This window comes from Lemur catta, chromosome 23 (assembly GCF_020740605.2).
Source record: "Lemur catta isolate mLemCat1 chromosome 23, mLemCat1.pri, whole genome shotgun sequence".
NCBI lineage: Eukaryota > Metazoa > Chordata > Mammalia > Primates > Lemuridae > Lemur > Lemur catta.
The window spans coordinates 4,518,361-4,538,232 of NC_059150.1; the positions used below are offsets into that span (position 1 = coordinate 4,518,361).

Consider the following 19,872-nt stretch of genomic DNA (forward strand, 5'->3'; position numbering starts at 1 on the left):
CTGACGCTGCACTAACGGCTGCCGGGGGCGCGGGCGCGGGGCCGCACTAACCCGCCGCTCTGTGTGTTCTCCCGCGGCCGCCGACTCCTCCCAGCGGGGACGGCGGGGCCACAGAGACTGGAGACCTCCACGGTGCGGACCTACTCCTGCTGAGCCCCAGCCTCCCGCCCCGGGTCTGACGGGGGTGTGCCCGTGGCTCGGGGTAAGTGGGCCAGGCCCTGGGGTGCGGGCGCTCTGTGCTGGCCCTCGGCCCCACGCACCTGCCTCTGGCCGCCGGCCTGGCCCTGCCGCTGCAGCCCGCGCGCCAGCTCTGCCCGGCTTGCCCCTTCCTGCTTGTCTGGCCGCCGCTTTGCACTTGGAGCACGCCTCCCTCTGCAGATACCCTGCAGATGGATACCCTGCACCCCATCACAGCGCCACGCCTCTCTCTCTCTCTCTCTCTGTGTCTCTCTGTCTCTGTCTCTCAGCTCACTCCCACTATCTCTACGGACACATGCTCTCCGCCTTCCGGGACTAGCCACAGGGCCGGCGTCCTCCTCCTGGGTTTCACAGCGTCCACCGGCCCTGACCCCTCCTGCTTGGTCCCCTTCCTCCCACAGCTCCTAGTCTCCTCCGTGACTTCCCAGTTGCCCCAGATCTCGGCATATACTTGTCCACCCCCGCGGCACCCCACTACCCCAAGTCCCACAGTATTTCCTTTGTAAGTCTCTGGTGGATGTGGCTGGGGTCTCCTGGTGGTGTGGAGGCACCCAGGTTGTCCATGCGTGGGATCCTAGGGGAGCCAGAGAAGGGCAGCCCAGGGTGGGTGTGCCTTCCACCCTGCCTCTCTGGACCTAGCCTGGTCTGGACTGCAGCTTCCACCAGGGCAAGGATCCTGGGCCAAGGGCTGGGATGGCCCTTCCAGGAAAGGGTCACTTCAGATTCTGCCCTGCTTGGGCTGTTCGGCCTAGGGTCCCTGTCCACTGCTGGCTTTGCCAGGTGGTCTCTGACTGCTGGTGTTGGCACCCCCAGCACCACCCCTTCCCCAGCCCGTCACTGCAACTGCAGTTCCTGCCTCCAGGACCTGCTTGGGGGTTGGTGGGGGGCTGTAGAAGGCCCTGTTCTCCCTTAGGATGGTAGGGCTGGAGGAAGAAGACTGGGGTAGAAATTCCAGGGTCTGGCTTAAGCTGAATCTCAAATGTGAGCTGGGGAAGAATCAGAGGGAAAGGGTCCCCTGAGCTTTGGGCAAAGGGTGAGGATGGAGAGGCTCTCAGCCCCCTGCCCAATGAGAGGTGTAGGAAGGCCAGCCGGAGGGAGAGCGGGTGGCCTCTGGTAGCCTTGAGCCCGAAGGGCAGTGGGAATGGCCCCTGCCAGGCTGGGAGGAGGGGGTTGTGTGGCTCCAGGCTCTGGGGCAGAGCAGGTGCAGCCATGCGCTGCTGACTCTGCTCCCCGCATCCCTTCCCTTTCTCTCCCCTCTGCCTCTCTTCTGTAGTAATCCCAGCCCCGTAAGAATGAACCTGAGGGGCGGATTGAATATACATTGACCCTGAAATCATGTTAGGGGAAAAGGCAGACCGAGGCTTCCTTTTTCTGACCTCCCAGGAAGAAAATAAAGCTCCAGTAAATCATGTTGCAGGTCCAGGAAATCCAATGTTGATGAAGGCAGTCACTCTCCTGCCTGTCCCCAAGTCACCCAACCCTCATTCGGCACTCTTTTGCAGTGCAGGGACTTTCCTCCAGAAATCCCTAAGATCCACCAGCTCCCACCGTTTTAATTGTATCCTCCAGTAGCATGGTGGGAACCAGGGCTGAGGGATACAGAGCCCAAGAAATCCTTCTTCCTCACCCATCCCCTCATTCTACAGAGGTGCCTGAAAATGTTCAGGACTCATGGGTGGGATGATGGAACCTAGGGCTTCATCAAAATGAGAGGAAAGGAAGAGTGGCTGGAGCATGTTTCCTGGACAGGGGCCAGTGCAGTGCCATCCCGCAGGTGGCTGGAGCAGCTGCTTTGCAACCCGATCTCCTCGGGTTCTGAGCAGGGGCTGGACTAGCAGGTGGGATAATGGGCCAGAGCACCCTGTCCAGAAGGGGTGATGGAGCCTGGGGCAGTGCCAGGGCGTACAGCCTTCTACCACTTTGCAGTAGAGGAGAGGCTCACCACTGGTGTGGGGTGGGCACTCCCTAGGCTTGGGCAAGGCAGCCACCTGCCCTTGCGCTCCCTCACTGTCCCCTGGCGTCCCTGCCCACCAGGCTGCTTGAGATGGAGGAGTTATTGAACAGGAAATGAGTTGGATGCACAGAAAGAGCCCCCATCCCTGGGTAATGGATGCTAAGATTGTGGAGAAACCCCAGATTCATAAGATTGGTGGAGTTGAGCACTACAAGGCCATATGATCTCTTTAGGTCCATGGCCTAGCTGTGTGAGAGATTCAGCCCCAGCCTCTCCTTCCTACATTGTGACCCCGTCATGGTTGGCCATGCCATAAGGCAGCAGCTGGGGCACCTGGTCCATTCAGGGCACCTTGGGAAGCATTGCAGCGGGGTGATAGAGAAATCTGTGCAGACAGCCATGGTCTTGGTGACAGCCATGTCTTGGTGTATCTCTTGCCTCATAATCAATATATTTTTTTCTTTGGAGAGTCACCCGTGACCTGAGCCCTCCTCACCAGCCTCCTGTGTCTCGTCATGTCCCTTATCAGTACTGTACTGGCCCAGTGCATCAGGAGTGGGTGTGTGGGTGTGTGTGGGTGTGAGTGTGGGTGTGTACACACCAATAAACAACCTGGTTTTAAGACAACGTACAAATCCCTCTGGTCTTTTTTTAAAAAAAACTTTGAGTTCACTTGACATTTCCAGTTTTTTTTTCACCGTCTTAAAGGCTGCTGTACTCTAGGAAGGAAATATTGCAGTTTTGAAACCTTATAGTCACTAATCATCTGCTTACTTACGTAACCGCAGGATTGCTAGAGAGGTTAATGTTTGGGTTGCTGGTGCCAAGGGAGCAGAGGGGAAGACGAAGGAGAGAGGAGCCCGAGTGCTGGGCGTGATTGATTTCCTCTCTCTCTGCGCACGTGGTCACGGGCATCTCCCTCGCTGCTGCTAGCATTGCTTGTCCTGAACGCCCTCTGGTCGCATCACTCCGCCGGTCACACTCTCGGTGGCTCCCCTCCGTCCCCCGATCAGAGGTGCTGCTCCTCCTCGCTGTGGCATAAGAAGCCATTCATGCCTGGGCTCCTTCCCCCTCGCCTCCTCCCACCAGAGTCCGGCCCACCCGACTCGGAAACATGGCGCCCACCCGGCCCCTTCACCAGGAGGCGGCGAGACCAGTCTCTCCTCACCTTTGCAGCGTGGAGCCTCCAAGATCCATTTCAAGCATCACTGGGGAGACATTACCTGCCCCTCCCCAGCAGACTTAGGTACCCAATGACCCTTTGCTTCCCGAGTGCCACGTGCACACTGCAGGTGCCGTCGGCAGTCGTCTTCCTGCCCGCCCCACATGGGCTGCAAGGAAGCTCCTTAGGTCGGCCTCGCTGATCTCTGCATCCCGTGCTGGACACATCTGAACGGAAGAATGGAGCAACCTTCTCTCAGAGGGTTGTTACCAGGATTCACATTAGTAAGAGCTAAAAATTACTGAGTGCTATTGTGTGCCAGACACTTCTGCGCGTACTAAACGTATTAACTCACAACCTGTGACGTATTCTCACCACTTTATAGAACAGGAAACGTTGAGACTAAGACTGCACGGCTGGTAAGGGACAGATGTGGGTCTCAAAGCGAGGTGTTCCTGACTCCAGTGCCTGGTCCTTCGCTGCAATGTGTTTGTTAAAACTCCTCACCCAGCGCCAGGAGCGAGAACCAAGTGTTGCTTGCGTCTCTTTTAAGTGTGCTCGAGCCTCTGCCCCTTAACAAGGCTTCCTCAGTGACCCGGCTCCCTTTCCCCAGTGCCTTTTCTGTGCCACTCATGTGGTCCTCGGCACCTGCAGGTCTTCATGGAGTTATGTCTCTGCTGCTCGTGGGAGCGGTGAGCTCCCATTCGTGCAGCGTCAGGTGCCGTGAAACCTTGTATCCTCTCCAATGCTGGCAGTGCCCCCAACACTGATGGGGCAAGGGTGGCAGAGTCTATGGGTACAGGTGACAGAACGGGAGCAAGACAAGACAACCTGCACAAGGCCCGGGGTGGGGGGCAGAGGGAGGCTAGGGAAGGTGCTGGCCTAGGGCCTGGAAGCCTCTGGGATTCCCTCCCTTTCCACAATCAAAGGTAGAATCTACGAGCCTTGGTGACCAGCTGGCTACAGAAATGAGATCATCGCCGAAGGGATCAAAAAAAAAAACACGACGACTTCCTTGTGTTGTCATCGACTGGGATGGGGGAGGTAGGAGGAGCAGGCGTGTGTGGAAATGTGAATTTGATTTTGGAAGTGCTGAGCTTTAAGTGAGATCCCAAAAACATGTTTCTGTCGGTATTTGTAGGAAAGAAAGAAGAATCTAGGTTTCTTTCTTAGAACTCATTCCTTTGCCCCTTCTAGAAGTGTTCCAAGCAGTGGGAGGCAGGGAGTTTGGGTCCCACTCAGGCCCGGGCTGTGCTTCCTCAGCCAAGACCCCAGCTCAGCCTGGAGTCTTCCAGGCTCACCTTCAGGCTTCTCTGTCCCGGCCTGGAGCCCAGAAACCAGGAATTTAGGGAAGTCCAAGGGACCTGCCATGTTGGGGTGGTGTTTTATCCATGATACAGATGCCTGAGTTGAGGGGCCCTTCTCTCCCTCCACTGTCCCCCTGCTCCCTGCCCCCCGCTCTAGTTGATCCAAGCACCTGCTACACCTGCAGGACTTAAGAAGTTTTCCATCTCCCAAATGAATCACCTTGAGAGGTTAAATACCTAAGACTGTTTATTGGAGTGCAACAAACAGTATTTAAGCATTCTTCAATTCACACTGATTATCCAAACGCTACAAGAGGAGTTCCTATTTACAGTCACAATTGATATGTCAATTTTAAGTAATTTTTATCTTTTCATCCTAGCAGACTCCCTGAAGCCCATTATGAGGCAACATTTGATTAACCCACTTTGATTTAGTGTAGGTACTTCCACTAGAGAAAGAATTTAAGCTAATTTCCCTAAAGAACTGAACTCATTATTTATTAATTGGAGTCTTATCTGTAATCCTATTGTGAAGATTAAGCATTTGTTAATTTAAGAAAGTCCCTGTGCTTTGATGATAGTTGTTTATTCTGTGAAAATAATGAGCGAGGCTGGGCTTCTGCTTGGCACAGTTTGCTATCCACGCCCGTGGAATTGCAGCAAATTGTTTCTCTGTTAAGGATTTAAGGACTGAGAAAGTAAGTAGACCTGCAGTCCCCCACCCTGGGCCGTGGCCCATTGCCGGTCCTCGGACTGTCAGCAAAGGGGCCGAGCATGACCGCCTAAGCTCTGCATCACACCCCTGCAACCCTCAACACCTCACCCCATCCCCAGTCCGTGGAAAAATTGTCTTCCGTGAAACTGGTCCCTGGGGCCAGAAAGATTGGGGACTGCTGAAGTACACAATGACCACACCCGACCACGGTAGGGATCCACAGGCGTGAGTGGCAGCTGCTGTTGTCTCCAGCGGCTATTGCTGAGGACTGTTCACTCCTTCCAGAGTGTGAGTACAAGCCTCAGTGTCCAATGGACAGGACGACTGAAGAAGCACGGACAATACATCCAGCGACCCCAGAGCCTGTGGCCTCCTTAGCAGAGTTCAGTGCCTTTCTCAGCCGGTCTGAGCCCCCAGTAAGAAAGGGGGCAAGGGACAGGCAGGTCACAGCTGAAGGCAGCATGGTATATCCACGCTAGGAACTCGGGAAGGGCCGGAGCAGAGGAAATGAACCTGAGGGGAGAGGATCCCCCTAGAATGTGTGGTCATTATTTCTGGTGGATAATAAGGGAGTGAAGGAGGGTTCTAGAGCCCAGGTGTTACGTCCAACCTTGTTGCCCTCATTCCCAAGAGCAGTGGATCAGGGCTCAGAGCCATGGAAATGACCTAGGTCCTCCTCTCTAGCCCCTCCACCAGGAAATGAAGGTAAACTCAGTGATGCAAACTTGAAAAGAGGAAAATCCCACAAATGGGAGTCAATTTGCAATTCCCAGTGAGCCCAGCCCTGGCCAGTGGTTTGGGAGGAAACCATCTCTTCTGCACCCTACCCAGGTTCTGCGGGCCTCCAGTGAAGCCCTTCTTATTCTTGTCCTTAGGCAGAGTTTCTGGAGAAACTCTGGGGTACAGCGTTAACCCCCCTCTCCAGGAGCAAGGTCAGGAGGGCAAGTGTGGGGGAGATGGCCCAGCTGAGCCCAGAGCAAGTGCAGGACGGTCACCAGAGCCTCTTCAGCCACACCAGGTTGAGTCTCTTGTCAGGGGCCCCCCAAAATTGAACGGGCCTGGAATGTACCATGCTCTGAATCCCCAGAATTCTGTCATGATTCTGAGACTTATAATTTGCAGTAAATCAGACAAACTTGGGCTGAAGCCATTGGAATTAATAAAGTTTTTAGTAGATGTTCACGGTCCATTCAAATTCTATTATAGTCCCTGTTAACTCCTCAGTTCATCCTTACGTAATCTCTATCCGAAATCTTTGTTCTCAATTCCCCACCCACCTTCTCCCCTCAGGAAGCCAGTCTTTGAAAAACAGCATCCCTGAATGCGAATGCGAGAACCCCAGCTTCTCTCTGAACCCTTTGACTGTTCTTTGAGGACCCCTCCACGCCCCTCCCCCACAGAGTGCCCCTCGTGCTCTGAGCTGCAGGCAGGGGCAGGTCCCCTTCTGCCTGGAGGGATGGAAGGGGGTGGTGAGGGGACATGCTATTTGACCTGCAAAGAAGGGACAGTGTCTGACCCCACTGCCTCTGGTTTAATCCTGTTCCACTTCTCTGCAGCTCTCCTGGTGACGTGGCCCCAGGGGAGAGGCAGGGATTAGGGAGGGGAAACCGCGTATTCTGAGCGTGCTGGATTAATTGGAAGCCAGGGGACCTATTGGCATATGAGACGGAGCACGGCGGCCGGGGAGCGATGTCTGTGACTTAGAGGGCACCAGGGTGCTCGGCAGGTTTTCCTCCATGTCCCACAGGATTTCTGTGGAATCTGGTCTTGACCCAGCCTGTGGACCAGACCCGCCCAACTTGCATCGCAAGGGTAAAAACAGCCTGGGTCCCCTGTGCCTAGGGACCACCGCGAGATGGTCCATGCAGCATTTGGAGCACCCGCCCCAAGCCCTGCCTCTGGGGTGTGTCCCCCTGCTGCATGGGAAGGGGAAAAGCTGTCCACTCCTCTCCTACGTCCTCACGGGCACGCTTCTAGCAACCAGTCTTTATTTGTTTTTTAAAAAAGGAAATCCAAATAAGTTAGCAAAAAAAAAAAAAAAAAATACAAAACAATGGCAAAACCACACAATGCTTAGTTAACAAAAGAAATCACCCCAAGAACCCCCACCCCCTCTTCCCTGCCTGTCCCCAGCAACTTCAGCACAGAAGACCTTGGTCAGATGGCAGCTTTACAAACAACACACAAAACAAAACAAAACATAAAACCATTGGAAGGTTCCCAATATTCACTGCAAAAGCTTGGCCCCCCAGGGACTTGGGAACAGACGACTGTTCCTCTCCCTTTCTTCTCTCGCAATTCAGGGCAGGCCCAGCCCAGCCGCTGGCATCGGGAAGAGACCAGAACAGGAGAGAGGCACAGCTTGTCCCGGGCAGGACACTGTCTTTGCCTCTCAAACTGTTTCACTTGGGGGGTGGAATTATAGGCTGCATTATGATAAAAAGGAAGCTCCTGAGTTTGCCCCCTGAGCTGGGGGCATACACGAGGGGGCGCTCTGGTCCCCTGCTTTATCTCCCTGGAAAGGGGGTGCCTTCTCCTCTAAAGAGTCAGCTACATGAGGGCATCCGTCCCCTGGCTGGGTGGTGGGTTAACCTTACATGGATGAGGATGGGGATAGATAGTCTGGCCTATGGCAGCCCAGGGCTGGCCTCCCGGTGGCAGGGCAGCCTGGCTTAGGAGGCTCCTGCGATAGAGGTGGTGGCATCTGTGGCCAGCTTGGGGGGCTTGCACGGACGCCCAGGCTGCAGACAATCTCAGTTGGGCATGGTTTCGTCTGGGAAGGCCACGGCCACATCCTCCACGGTGATGCTGTCCACGATGGAGGTGAGGGAGTGCAGGTTGTGGGCATCTGTGGGGTCGGCTGCGAGCAGATGTTCTGTAAGGAGAAGGCAGGAGGGTGTTACCTGCGTGAGGAAGGGGGGCTTGAGGCCCAGAATGGGGGATGATGCCCGTGGGGTGACACAGGTGTTTCAGGATAGATGGGTATTTGGAAGCAGCTACTCCGAGGTGGAGCCAGGATGGTGGAACTGCCCTTTGCTGGGCCCAGTTTTGCAGCACTGACTCAGCAATTCCCAGGGACCCCTGGGGCAGGGACGTTCTCCTCTCTGGGGAGAAGGTCAGCCACCAGGCACCAACCGGGAGCTGCAGGAAGCTGCTGTCACTCCTTAGCGGGTCAAGGCTGCAGGGAGGCACAGGGCCTCCTAGCCCACCGTGGGGGGCCCTGGAGCCAGTAAGTCCCTGGAGAGGCGAAGGGAAGAGGACTGGAGCCAGGAGTAAGGTAAGAGGGAGAGCCAGGCCTAGGGAGGGACCGAGGGCGTGAGCCAAGGTTCCCTGGGTCAGGCCCCACTTACCCGCTGGGTTGGGGCCGAACTCCAGTGCGCTGCCCCACTCTGGACTGCAGGAGGCGCTGTGGGAACCGCACTCGCCGGGCACCTGCAAAGACAGGGTGAAGGCCCAAGGTCAGGGCACAGCCGCTCTTTGATGTGTCTCTGCCTGGTCCCAGGGCAGAAGCACCTGTTGGAGGGTGGCCTCGGGATGTGGCCCTCCAGCCCAGGCCATCTGAAACCTCCGAATCTTCTCAGCCCGCTCCCTTCTCACCGCAGAGGCCCTTCCCCAGGCCGTTCCTGGCTTGTCCCGGGCGGTGGTTCTGCCCTCACAGGACAGCAGCGTACAGGGGTCTTCCTGCCCCCTGGGGATGAGGGTGACAGAGGCGTAACGTCTGGCCCAACTAGGGTCTGCTGGGGACGGATGAGGCTGAGGGGTTTTCTCTCTACTCAGCCACACCCAGGATGGGGTGGGGACTTGGCCTGGCCTCTTAGGCTCTGACTCAAGCGCTGGATTAATCGCTACCCCCACCCGGGCTGACTGTGGAGTGGCCCCCGGAGCCCTTCTTCAGTCCTGTGCCACCCGGTCCCCACCCCGTCTGCCTTGCTCTTGTCTGGAGAGAACACAGGACACAGGAGTGAGCAGGACAGCCCAGCTCTGGCAAAGGACGGGGTCCCGCAGCCCCCTAAGGCCCGCCTGGCACCTGCTTCAACCCGACCGAGCCCCTCCGTGCGCACGGGGGGCTGTCCAGGTGTCTCCCTCCGGGCAGGGGGGGGACGGCCACTTACCCCCGGCTGCGGCCCGGCCCCGCCCCGGTAGCGGAGGTCGCGCTCCTCCTGGTTGAGCGAGCTGAGCAGCGCCTGCAGGCGCTCGATGTACTGGATGGCGCTGCGCAGGATCTCCACCTTGGGCAGCCGCTGGTTGGGGTTGAGCAGGGTGCTCCTCTTCAGGGCCTCGAAGGCCTCGTTCACCTTCTTGAGCCTGCGCTTCTCCCTCAGCGTGGCCGCCCGCCGCCGGTCCACGGATACCGACTTCCTCTTGCACACCTTACACGCCCACGGCAGGCACTGGCCCGGACAGTGCTCGGGGGTCCCCAGCCCCTTGTCCTCGAGGGGCCCTCGGGCCTCGGGGCTCAGGCTGAGCTCAGTCCGCTCGTAGCCCGGCGGCTCAAAGCCCTGGAGGTGGACGGGCAGGTAGTTTTCCCCATCATAGAAGCGGGGTTCCTGGTAGAAGTAGGGGGATGTCTCGTACAGCTCCATGGGGTCGGAAAAGACTTGTTCCTGCCACCGGCCCCCGAGCTCCTGCAGCCCCTCACGCCAACTGCTGGGTGCCATTTAAACCCTCCCCGCTGGCATGGAACCAGAGATAAATATAGCCAACGCCACAGAAACCTGAGCCCCCCTCTAAGCTGTTGCTGCACATCAAGACGTTTCGAGTGGATTAGATGTGATTCCCCTTCCCTCTCCCCCACGGCCCCCACCGCGCCCAGCCCGCCCGCCCCTGGCCGGCCGGCTCCTGTGCACGGGTCGGGAGGCTGTTGGGTGTAATTTGATTAGTTTTCATTTCTCGGCAGCCCCTGTGGGGCAGGGGAGGTTGGGGAGAACACATTCCCCTCTCATCTGCTCCTTTCAATTACTCCTAGCCGGGCGGCCAACTGCGCTCAACTTGCTAGTCCCAAAGAAGGGGGGGTGGGGAGGGCACAAGGAAGGGGCAGGCTTAGGCTGGAAGAGGCCTTAAGAGTTAACTTATCCATCTCCCTGCTTGCTGACAGCGCCTTAACCACACCGTACCAGTCAGAGGAGACTCTTTTAAAGACCTCCCTCCCCAAAGAACGAGACTGTTTCAATTTGGGGACATTCGTGGGTACTCAATGTCCAGGGCTAAGAGGGGTTGAGACTCAGAGGGCTATATGGATTCAACTTCCTAGTTTCCAAAGCAACTCTGACTCGTATGTTCTCTGAGGTCTCATGTAACGGAGGGTAAATTGAAGCAAGAGAAATTTAGGGGGGGTTTGTTTGGGGGCAGGGATCAGGGAAAGTTATCTCTTTAACGCAGCTGGTTGTGGTCAGAAGATTAGAATCATGGCCTACACATTGCCACCTTCCCCACGGTGGCAGGGTCAAGCTCTGTGAAGCCCTCTGTCTCTTCCCTCTCTCACTCTGGACCTTTATCTGTCCTTCCATGTCATCTCAACTCTGTTTCCTGCCCCATTTAGACACCAGAATTTTCCTGACTCCTCACTGTGGGTGGGGCAGGAGAGGAGACAGACAGAGACCTTCAAATTCAGTTTAATTCCCCCCTCTCCTGGACCACCTGGCTCGGTTGTTCTGCCACTTCCTGTCTGAGCCATCAGCTGTGCACATATCATGCAGGTCTCAAACGTCAGGTGGAAGAGGATTATTTAATCTTCAGGCCTCTCAGTCCATGGTCACCTCTCAGTTGAGGACTTGGGGTCTGCGAGGACCGATTCCTCTCAATGCAGTGTGCGGGCCCCACACGCCAGCAGTAACCAGGCTCAGTCTTAGGGCTGGGGATTACAGGGATGCCCAAGCCGGGGTCCCTACCCTTGACCTTACCATCTAGTACACCATGATGGTCACCTTATTCTACCCAACGCCCTATGTCAGCATCTCCTTCCCAGTGCCCATTGTCCAGCTTCTGTTGATGTCACGAGACAGTCCGCTCCATTGATGTGCAGGTTCAGGGGTGCTTCTGGGCTTTGAGCTGCGGTCTGCTCCCTTTGGTCCCAGATTTTTCTATAGGTTCCCACGGACTAAGTCTGATCTGTCCTGCTGTCCCTCTTCCTATAGCAGATGAAGCTGATACGTCCAAGACAGTGGCAAGAACACTACGGGGAAAAGGAACCGTCCTGGGGACTCGGGGAAGACTCCACAGGGGGTGAGCTCTCACAGTGTTTGAAGAGCAGCTTTCCTTCCTATTATCCACAGTGAGGAGCCACGAAAATTGTGGTGACCTTTTGGAGTAGGAAACAGAGGTGAGGAGGGGACATAGCTGGACAATAAAAGAACCCCAAGCACGTTGAGGGGGTGCAGTGAGGTCTCAATTTGGTTCCTGGCCTTGCCAGCATGATGGGACTTGGCAGCTTGGATACTGTGGACTCTAAACCTTGCTTTACCCACAACCAGCTGGCCTGAAGCAGAGTCTCTATTGCTAACACATCCCCCTGCAAAAACAAAAACAAAAAACAACAACAACAAAAAAACCCGGGCCTCAGTTTACACTCCAATCCTATGAGCCCTGAGAAAAGGAGTGATGTTGAAGCTATTATAGAAACCCAGACTGTGCATGTTTTGTCCTTTCAGGATCCAGTCTGACTTACCCCTAAACGATATGTTTTCTTCCTCTAAAATGGAAGCAGACTGGCTTGTTCTGTGATGGTTTCCAGAACCGTAATACCTAGTTGGTGAGCACAGACCAGATGCGAAAGCTGAATTGCAAGGCGGGGGAGAGCTATGTTAATTCTGCCGTAATGGCGAGGTCTGTGATCAACTGCAAAGGAGTGGGCTCCTCAAAAGACTGCTCCAGGAGTTTAAGAGATGGCGGAGGGCTTGGGGACAGGGAGCACACCGGGCCAGGTCTCGCAGAGCAGGTGGGATTTGGATGAGGAGAGGAGAGGCGGGAACGTGGGCATTGGGCAGGCGGTTTACATAGAGCTCGGGTTCAGGTCAGGGGGTGATGGGAGACAAGCCTGCGGAAACGGGAGTCGGGAGGAACTTGGAAGCCCAGGCAGGAGACCACAAAGAAGAGCGTGACAGTAATCCAGGAGTGAGATGACGAAGGTCCGAGCAACCTACTCAGAGGAGAGGATGCAGGTCTCAGGCGGGCAAGGGATGGTGTGTGCACACGTGACAGGGGACTGGTGGCCGTACTAAATGGAAGTGCACTTGGCACACGCAAACACCCAATAAACATCAGTCCCTTCCTTGCTTTGTCTTCCCTCCTACCTGTGAGGCCGCCAGCCCCAGCCCCCCAGCCCTCCCCGCAGGCTGTCCTCATCGCCCCCTGGGGACCACGGGGCAGGAATGGAGGCGGCAAAACCTGGCTCGGCCCCAGGTGTGCTTGTCCACTCGTTCATCCTTTCAGTCAAGAAACGACTGAGCCCTTGTGCCAGGTGCTGGGGTCACCAACGTGGGTAAGACATGACTTCCTTGCCTTCAACGCACTCACCGCTGAGTGAGGAAGATGGTACTTGAGTCATCTAATCAAGGTAAGAGGTGTTAGGTGATAAGAATAGGCTAGAAAAAGTGCCAATATAATCCAGAGGAGGAACTTATTCATTCGCTCCATCTGCTTAACACGTACTTACTGAGAACCCGCCTGTGCCAGGCCCTCTGGGACCAGACCGAGGCGGGAGCGGTGAATAGACTCAGCTCCTGTCTGCAAGAAGCCGCTGGTGTGAGGTCGGCCTTGTGTCTGTGTCATGAGAGCAGGGCTGGGAGGTTAGGGTGACCTTGTGAGTCTGGGTTTCCATGAACCCGTCTGTAGATGTGTGTGTCTGAGTGAGGTGACTTGGGGACCATGTCGGGGTCCAGCTGTGAGGCACAGACCCTCCCAGGACCAAGAAGATAGAGTGACCCAGGTGCCTTTGACCTCTCAAAATCCCGACGGCGGGAATTGTTCTCTCCGAACTGAGATGTGGAGAGGCCTCATCTAGAGGCTTGGTCTTCCTCCCCCTGCACACGCCTCCACCCCTGCAAGCTGCCCTCTGATGGATGGGAACACATTGGTGCCAAGCACAGAACGGCCTTTGTGCTCCGCCACCAGTGGCGATCCATCAGCTCTAACCTGACAGCAGGGCGTCCGGCCCTAATCCCCACCCCTGCTGGCTTGGGCACACAGGGCCCCCTGCCCTGACTGTAGCCTTCTCCTCCAGCAGCCCTGCTCCCCCAGAGGAAGCCCTTACCCTCCACTGGGGCTCCCGGGCTCCCGGCTCCTCCTCCCTGACTGTCTCAACTGGACTCTGTCTATTTGCATGCTGGGCTGATGTCATTTGCATGGTAGCGTCTGGATTTCAAATGCTCAGAAATCCCCTTCACCTGCTCTCGGCTTCTTCCCTCCCCTTCTGCTGCGAACCCAGGCACAGCTCCATGGTTTCCAGCATATTCCAGTCCCTGCTGACCTTGAAGGTGGGCTGATCTGAGCTGCCAGGTTGCTTTGCGAAAATCAAAGCAAGTTTTTCATTCTGGAGTCTCCTGTGCTTAGGAGTAGAGGAGCAAGAAGAAGAAGAATCTGAAAGGGTGGGAGCCTCTGGCTTCTCCAAATAGGTCCCACCATTTGTTTTCCTACGCTGGTTTCTGGGAATTATTGATGAGGACTAGGTGGGGGGCTGGGTGGCAAATGCTTGTGCATTTCAATAGGACCTAGATGCTTAAACATGACCCGCAAATAGCATTGATTATTTGTGGGGCAGTAGCTTTGCAGCAGGGTGAGAACAGTTTACAGTATCATGGAGTGTCAGAGCTGCAAGACAGTCCAGGATCGGCTTGTCCACCTTCTTTCCTCTACACATGGGGAAACAGAGGCCCAGAGATGGGAAGTGACTTGCTCAAGGGTGCACAGATGATGAATGTCAGAAGTGTGAAGGGAGTCAGCTCTTGGCCAGGCCTCGGGGCTGAATCCAGGTGCCTCCTCTTCCTCCCTGAGGCCAGCAGGTGAGGAAGGTTGTAGCCAGTGAGTACATGTTTTGCAGGTGGGCCTGGGGCCACAGGGAGGGAGGCAGTGGGGGGCGTGGAGAGTTCAGGAGCCGCCAGGAGAAGTGCTGATGGAGAGAGGAGAGAAGGTACAGGTGAGGTGTGAGAGACAGGGGGCTGGAGACGCCAGGGAGCCCTGAGGGATGGAGGCTGGAGAGGCTTGGAGGCCGATGAGACCAGGGCTGAGAAGTGAGGAGGGGGAGGGCCCCAGGCCTCCGCAGCCTCACATTGTTTCCATAGAGGACTGGGCATCGGATAACCGCTGGGAAATCCCGGCCCTGCCTGGAATCTGAAGCTCAGAGCCAGGATCATTCTTCAAGAATCTCTGGCTTTGGGTGTGGGAAGGTGTGGGCTGGAGGTGGGGGGTTGGGTCTGAAGAGAGTCAGTGGGGGTCAAGGGGAAGTGATTGGTGGAGACAAAATACCCAGCACAGGGCTCCTCGGAGTGCGTGGCTGTGCGAATGTGGGTGCTGGCTCTTGTGGGGTCTTTGGAACTATGGAAAGGGGGAGTTTCCTGTGAGTGTCCCATGTTCCTGTGAGAACAGGGCCTTTAGTCCCCAGGTAGGACAAATACTGCCAGGAAGCTGCGGGGAAGTAGAAGAGGGGCCTGGAGGAGGGATCAGGGCCTGTGGCTGACCCGTCGCCTCTCCGGTTCTCGATTTCCCATCAGTAAATCAAGATGCTGGACTGAATGACCCCAACGGCCCCTTTTTCCTGACTCTGCTGTGGTCTGCAGAAAGTGCTCATGGAGCCAGGGTAGGAGGACCGTTTTGAGGGCTGTTTGAACCAGGTCTAGTCCTAAAGAGTGGACTAATACGATCACAGAGGGTTTCCTGGAGACATTGTGTCCCTTTCCAAGCTCCACTTGCGCTCCCACACCCAACCCCAAGCCAGATGGTTCTCCGGACCCATTGCCTGGCATGTATTTGTCATGCTCACCTCTGGACTCAGCCCCTACCTGTCCCTCTTCCCTGCTACACCCCCCCTTCCACCCTCTCTGTGGGTTCAAAAGCCCTAGCATGCCACCCCCCTTCCATTCACTGGGCTGCTGCTATTTCTGCCTCTTTGACAAGTTGTGACATATTTGGGAGCAGCTGCTGCCTGGGTGGAGATGCCTTTGCTTTCCTCCCTCTCTGTTCTCTCCTCCCAACCCCTTTCCCAGCAGCCACCCCTTCCCAGAATGTGCCCTAAGACCCTCCCTGCATTCCCCTCTCTGGACTCAGACGTCCCACTTTTCCTAGGTGTCTGCAGGGGTGGCCGAGGCTCTAGTCTGGTAGCTGGGGTAGGGGGTAGGATCTCTTCTGCCATGTCCCAACCTGTGTGATTTGAGATAAGTCTCTTCCTTCTGTGGGTTTCATTTTTCTATCTTTAAAATGGGGGTGACAAATAATGTCTCCCCCACCAACCATAAGTAACTTACCACCTATTGACTGTAGAGCCTGGGGGGCTCTTCCACTGCTATTGATCCTAGGACTCTGATACCCTCCAGGGACTTTGTTCCATTGTCCCTGCCTGCTGACATTTTCTATGAGCCCATAGACATGTTGAAGTCTCTCCCATCAAAAAAATCCCTCCGTTTTTTACATAACCCCCTCAGCTATGGCTCTATCACTAACCTTCCCTTCTTCACCAAATTTCCAGAAAGAGGAGTTTACACTTACTCTTTCCACTTCCTTACTTCCCCTTCACTTGTCTACTTAATGGTTTTCACTGTCCCTGGGTCACTAAAACTGCTTCTCCCATGATCACCAGAGACCCCTCACCTGGTGCCAACTCCAGGAGATTTTTCTCAGTTTCAATCTTACTTGACTGGTCCGTGTCCTGTGACAATGTTGGCAATGCCCTTCGTGAAACTCTCTGTTCTCTTAGCTCCCATGTCCCCTCCACCTCCTGGTTCTTCTCTGATTTTTCTCACTATTTCTCCTCCTCTCTTCTTTCTTCCCTCTCCCCTCTCTTCTTCTTTCTCTTCATGTGTCCCACCTCTGCCCACCCTTTAAGAAATCTCTCGATTTTCTATTTTTAGTCCTCTTTTCTACAATCTCCCTTTGTGATATCATTCTTTCACCTAGGTTCAAATACCATGTGTAAATGCTTGGCAAATGTTAGCTGCCCTTAACTGTTATGTATTGACTACTCCTGAGTCTCTACTCCAGCCTTTATCTTTTCTCCAAGCTGCAGATCACATATCCAAGGTTCTGGTAGACATCTCCACCTACGTGTCTTGCAGGGTCTTAAAATTAAATATATCTGATATGGAGTGCTTTCACTCTCTCCCCGATTCCAGAATTCCCCTTATTGGTGACTGATGCTACCAGCCACTCAGTAATGTCTCTTCATTTCTTATCCTTCCACATCCAATCATTCAACAGGTCCCACAATCCCTGCTTTCTTTTTCATCTCAGTGATTCCTAGACTCACATGGGGCTAGGAATTTTTTCAGTTCCACTAACCAGAGTGAAAGCCTCATTGGAGATATGGGACATTTAACAGAGATCACAAAAGGGTCACACCTTAGTAATACAGTAAAGGCTACTCTAGATCTGCCTTCAAAAGTTTAAAAACAAGCCTTAAAAACATCAAATTAATGTAACTGCATGCCCCCAAATTCCAATACTTTTTAAAAGGATTATAATAACATATAACACTCAGTTATTTATAATTCACAATGCCAATAATCCAATCAAAAATTAGTAGACAGCAAAGAAGCTGGCAAAAATGTGACCCACAATCAGGAGAAAAATCAATTAATTGAAATATAGAAATATACCCAAAAATGATAGGGATGATAGAATTAGTAGATAGGACTGTTAAAATAGCCATTATAAATATGCCCAATATGCTCAAGAATTTAAAGAAAAACATGAACATAATTAAGAGAGAATTGGAAGATACAGAAAGGAATCAAAATTTCACTGGATAGTATTATGTATTAGACTACCTGGACTGCCATAACAAAATACCATAGGCTGGGTGGCTTAAGCAATAGACATTTATTTTCTCACAGTTCTGGAGGCTGGAAGTCTGAGATCAGGGTGCCAGCATGGTCAGATTCTATTGAGGGCTCTCTTCTGGCTTGCAGATGTACACTTTCATGCTTATATGGCCTTTCCTTGGTGTGTGAATGGGTTGGGTAGGGGGAGAGAGAGAAAACTATCAAGGTATTAAGGTCTACAGTATCTCTTCTTATAAGGGCACTAATCCCATCAGACCAGGACCCCTCCCTCATGACCTAATTATCTCCCTAAGGCCCCATCTCCAAACACCATCACATTGGGGGTTAGGGCTTCAACATATGAATTTGAATAGGACACAAATAGTCAATAAGAGATTAATAGCAGACTAGATATTGCAGGGAAAAAGTTCATTGAATCTGAACATAAAGCAATAGAATCTATCCAAAATGAAATACAGAGAAAAAAATACCAAAAAACAAAACCAAACCAAAAGATCTTTGGTGACCCATGGGATAATACCATACCAAATGGACTAAGAAACATATAATTGAAGTCCCAGAAAGTGGCAGAAAAATATTAGAAGAAATAGTGGCTATATATTTTCCAAATTTAATAAAAACTATAAACTCACAGATCTAAATTATTCCATAAACCCCCAAAAGTATAAACACAAAGAAAACCACACCAAGACCCATCATAATCATAATCAAATTGCTGAAAACCACTGATAAACATAAAATTTTAAAAGCAGCTAGAGAAAAAGAGAGCCACATTATATATAGAGGAACAAAGGTAAGAAAACTGCTTATTTCTCATCAGATACTATGAAGTCCAGAAGACAATAGAACATTTTTAAAGTTCTGGAAAAAAAGAAAACCTGTCAATGAAGAATTTTATATACAATGAAGACATATTTCAAGAATGAAGGTAAAATAAAGACTTTTTAAGACAAAGAGATGCTGGTGGAATTTATCACTAGCAGCTCTTCAATACAAGAAATATTAAAGGAAATTTTTTAGGCAGGAGGAAAATGATATAAGGTAGGAACTTAGATTTACATAAAGGAATGATAGGCACCAGAAGTGGCAAACATGTAGGTAAACATAAAAAGACTGTTCTCCCTCACTTTAAAATTTCTTTCAAAAGGAGTTGCCTATTTAAAGCAAAAATAATGTGTTGTGGGGTTTACAACATACGTAGAAATAAAATGTATGACAATAGGAAGAAGAATGAGAGGTGGAAAATAGAAGTATACTGTTATAAGTTTCTCACATTATATGTGAAGTGTATAATATTATTTGAGGGTAGACTGTTATAAGTTAAAGATGCATGTTGTTAACACTAGACCAACAACTGAAAAGTAAAACATAGAGGTACAGTTAATAAGCCAATATTGGAGATAAACTGGAGTATTTTTAAATGCTCAGTTATTCTAGAAGAAGACAGGAAAAGAAGCGAAAAAAGATCAAAGAGAAGATGGGACAAATTGAAAACAATTAGCAAGATGGTAGATTTAAACCTAACCATATCTATGACTGAATCAAATATAAATAGACTGAATTTAAAGATCAAGATCCACCTGTAGGCTGTTTGCAAGAAGTTAAGTTTACACATAAAGACATAGATAGTTAAAAGGAAAAGGAAAAGGATAGAAAAAATATATGCCATGCAAACACTAATCATAAGAAACCTAGAGTAGCTATATTAATATCAGAAACAGTAGATTTCAGAATAAGGAATATTGCCAGGGATAAAGAGGAATATTACATAATGATAAAGGGGTCCATTTATCAATAAGACATATTAGTTCTACATCTATATGCAGATGTAGGTCTAAAACCAGACCTTCAAAATCCATGAAGCAAAAACTGACAAAAGTGAAAGGAGAAACAGACAAATCCAAAATTTAGTTAGAGATTTCAATACTCCTCTCACTTAGTAAGTCATAGAACAAGTAGATGAAATCCATGTGGAAACAGAAGTCTTCAACTCTATCAATCAATTTTAACAATTGACATTTGTAGGATAGTACACCCAACAATAACAGAATACTCATTTTTTTTCAAGAGCACATGGAACATACACCAACTTCCTATGCTGGGCTATAAAAAAGCCTCAGCACATTTAAAAATATTGGTCATAAAAAGCAGGATGTTTATGCTCTTTAATTCCACTCTTACCACAGTGGAATTAAATTAGAAATCAGTAATAGAAATTTCTGGAAAATCCCCAAATATTTGGAAATTAAACGTCTATATAACCCATAGGTCACCACTTATTGAGTTAAATGAAAGTAGGGCTCTGTGCTAAGTGCTACATAAACTTTGTCTCCTTTAATTCTCACAATAATGCCATAAGGTCATTATGATTATCACTATCTTGCAGATGAGTGCCCAGAGCTCAGAGAGGCAGCTGGTAGGTTGTAAAACTAGGAGCAGAACTCAGTTCTGTCTCATGCCAAAGCCAAGTTCATGATCAGTATGTTATTCTACAGTCAGCTAGTTGGAGCATTCAAGTTGGGTGCTCCACAGAGAGCTATGCTGAGTGC

General features: G+C 52.0%; 2 protein-coding genes across 2 annotated transcripts in view; one reads left to right on the forward strand and one right to left on the reverse strand.

Moving 5' to 3' along the window:
• The window catches only part of PPFIA4 (PTPRF interacting protein alpha 4), a 47,822-nt gene extending 45,046 nt beyond the window's left edge, over positions 1–2,776 (forward strand). Inside the window, exon 30 of the mRNA XM_045536276.1 lies at positions 468–2,776. Within this exon, the coding sequence (XP_045392232.1) occupies positions 468–517 (50 nt within the window). The 3' untranslated portion in view covers positions 518–2,776. The remainder of the gene's footprint in view (positions 1–467) is intronic.
• Positions 2,777–7,307: 4,531 nt separating this feature from the next.
• Positions 7,308–9,990, reverse strand: MYOG (myogenin). Its single transcript, XM_045536277.1, has 3 exons — positions 9,449–9,990; positions 8,687–8,768; positions 7,308–8,211 (listed from the first exon to the last, which is right to left on the reverse strand). Exons 1-3 carry the CDS (start codon positions 9,917–9,919, stop codon positions 8,090–8,092), a joined length of 675 nt encoding a protein of 224 aa, XP_045392233.1. The 5' UTR covers positions 9,920–9,990; the 3' UTR covers positions 7,308–8,089.
• Between the last annotated feature and the right edge of the window lie 9,882 nt (positions 9,991–19,872).

Coding starts and splice junctions, on each gene's coding strand:
- MYOG (XM_045536277.1), bottom strand. CDS start 9,919: ATGGAGCTGTACGAGACATCCCCCTACTTCTACCAGGAACCCCGCTTC. Junction 8,769..9,448: donor GGGCCGGGCCGCAGCCGGGG/GTAAGTGGCCGT, acceptor CTGTCTTTGCAG/GTGCCCGGCGAGTGCGGTTC. Junction 8,212..8,686: donor GTTCGGCCCCAACCCAGCGG/GTAAGTGGGGCC, acceptor TTCTCCTTACAG/AACATCTGCTCGCAGCCGAC.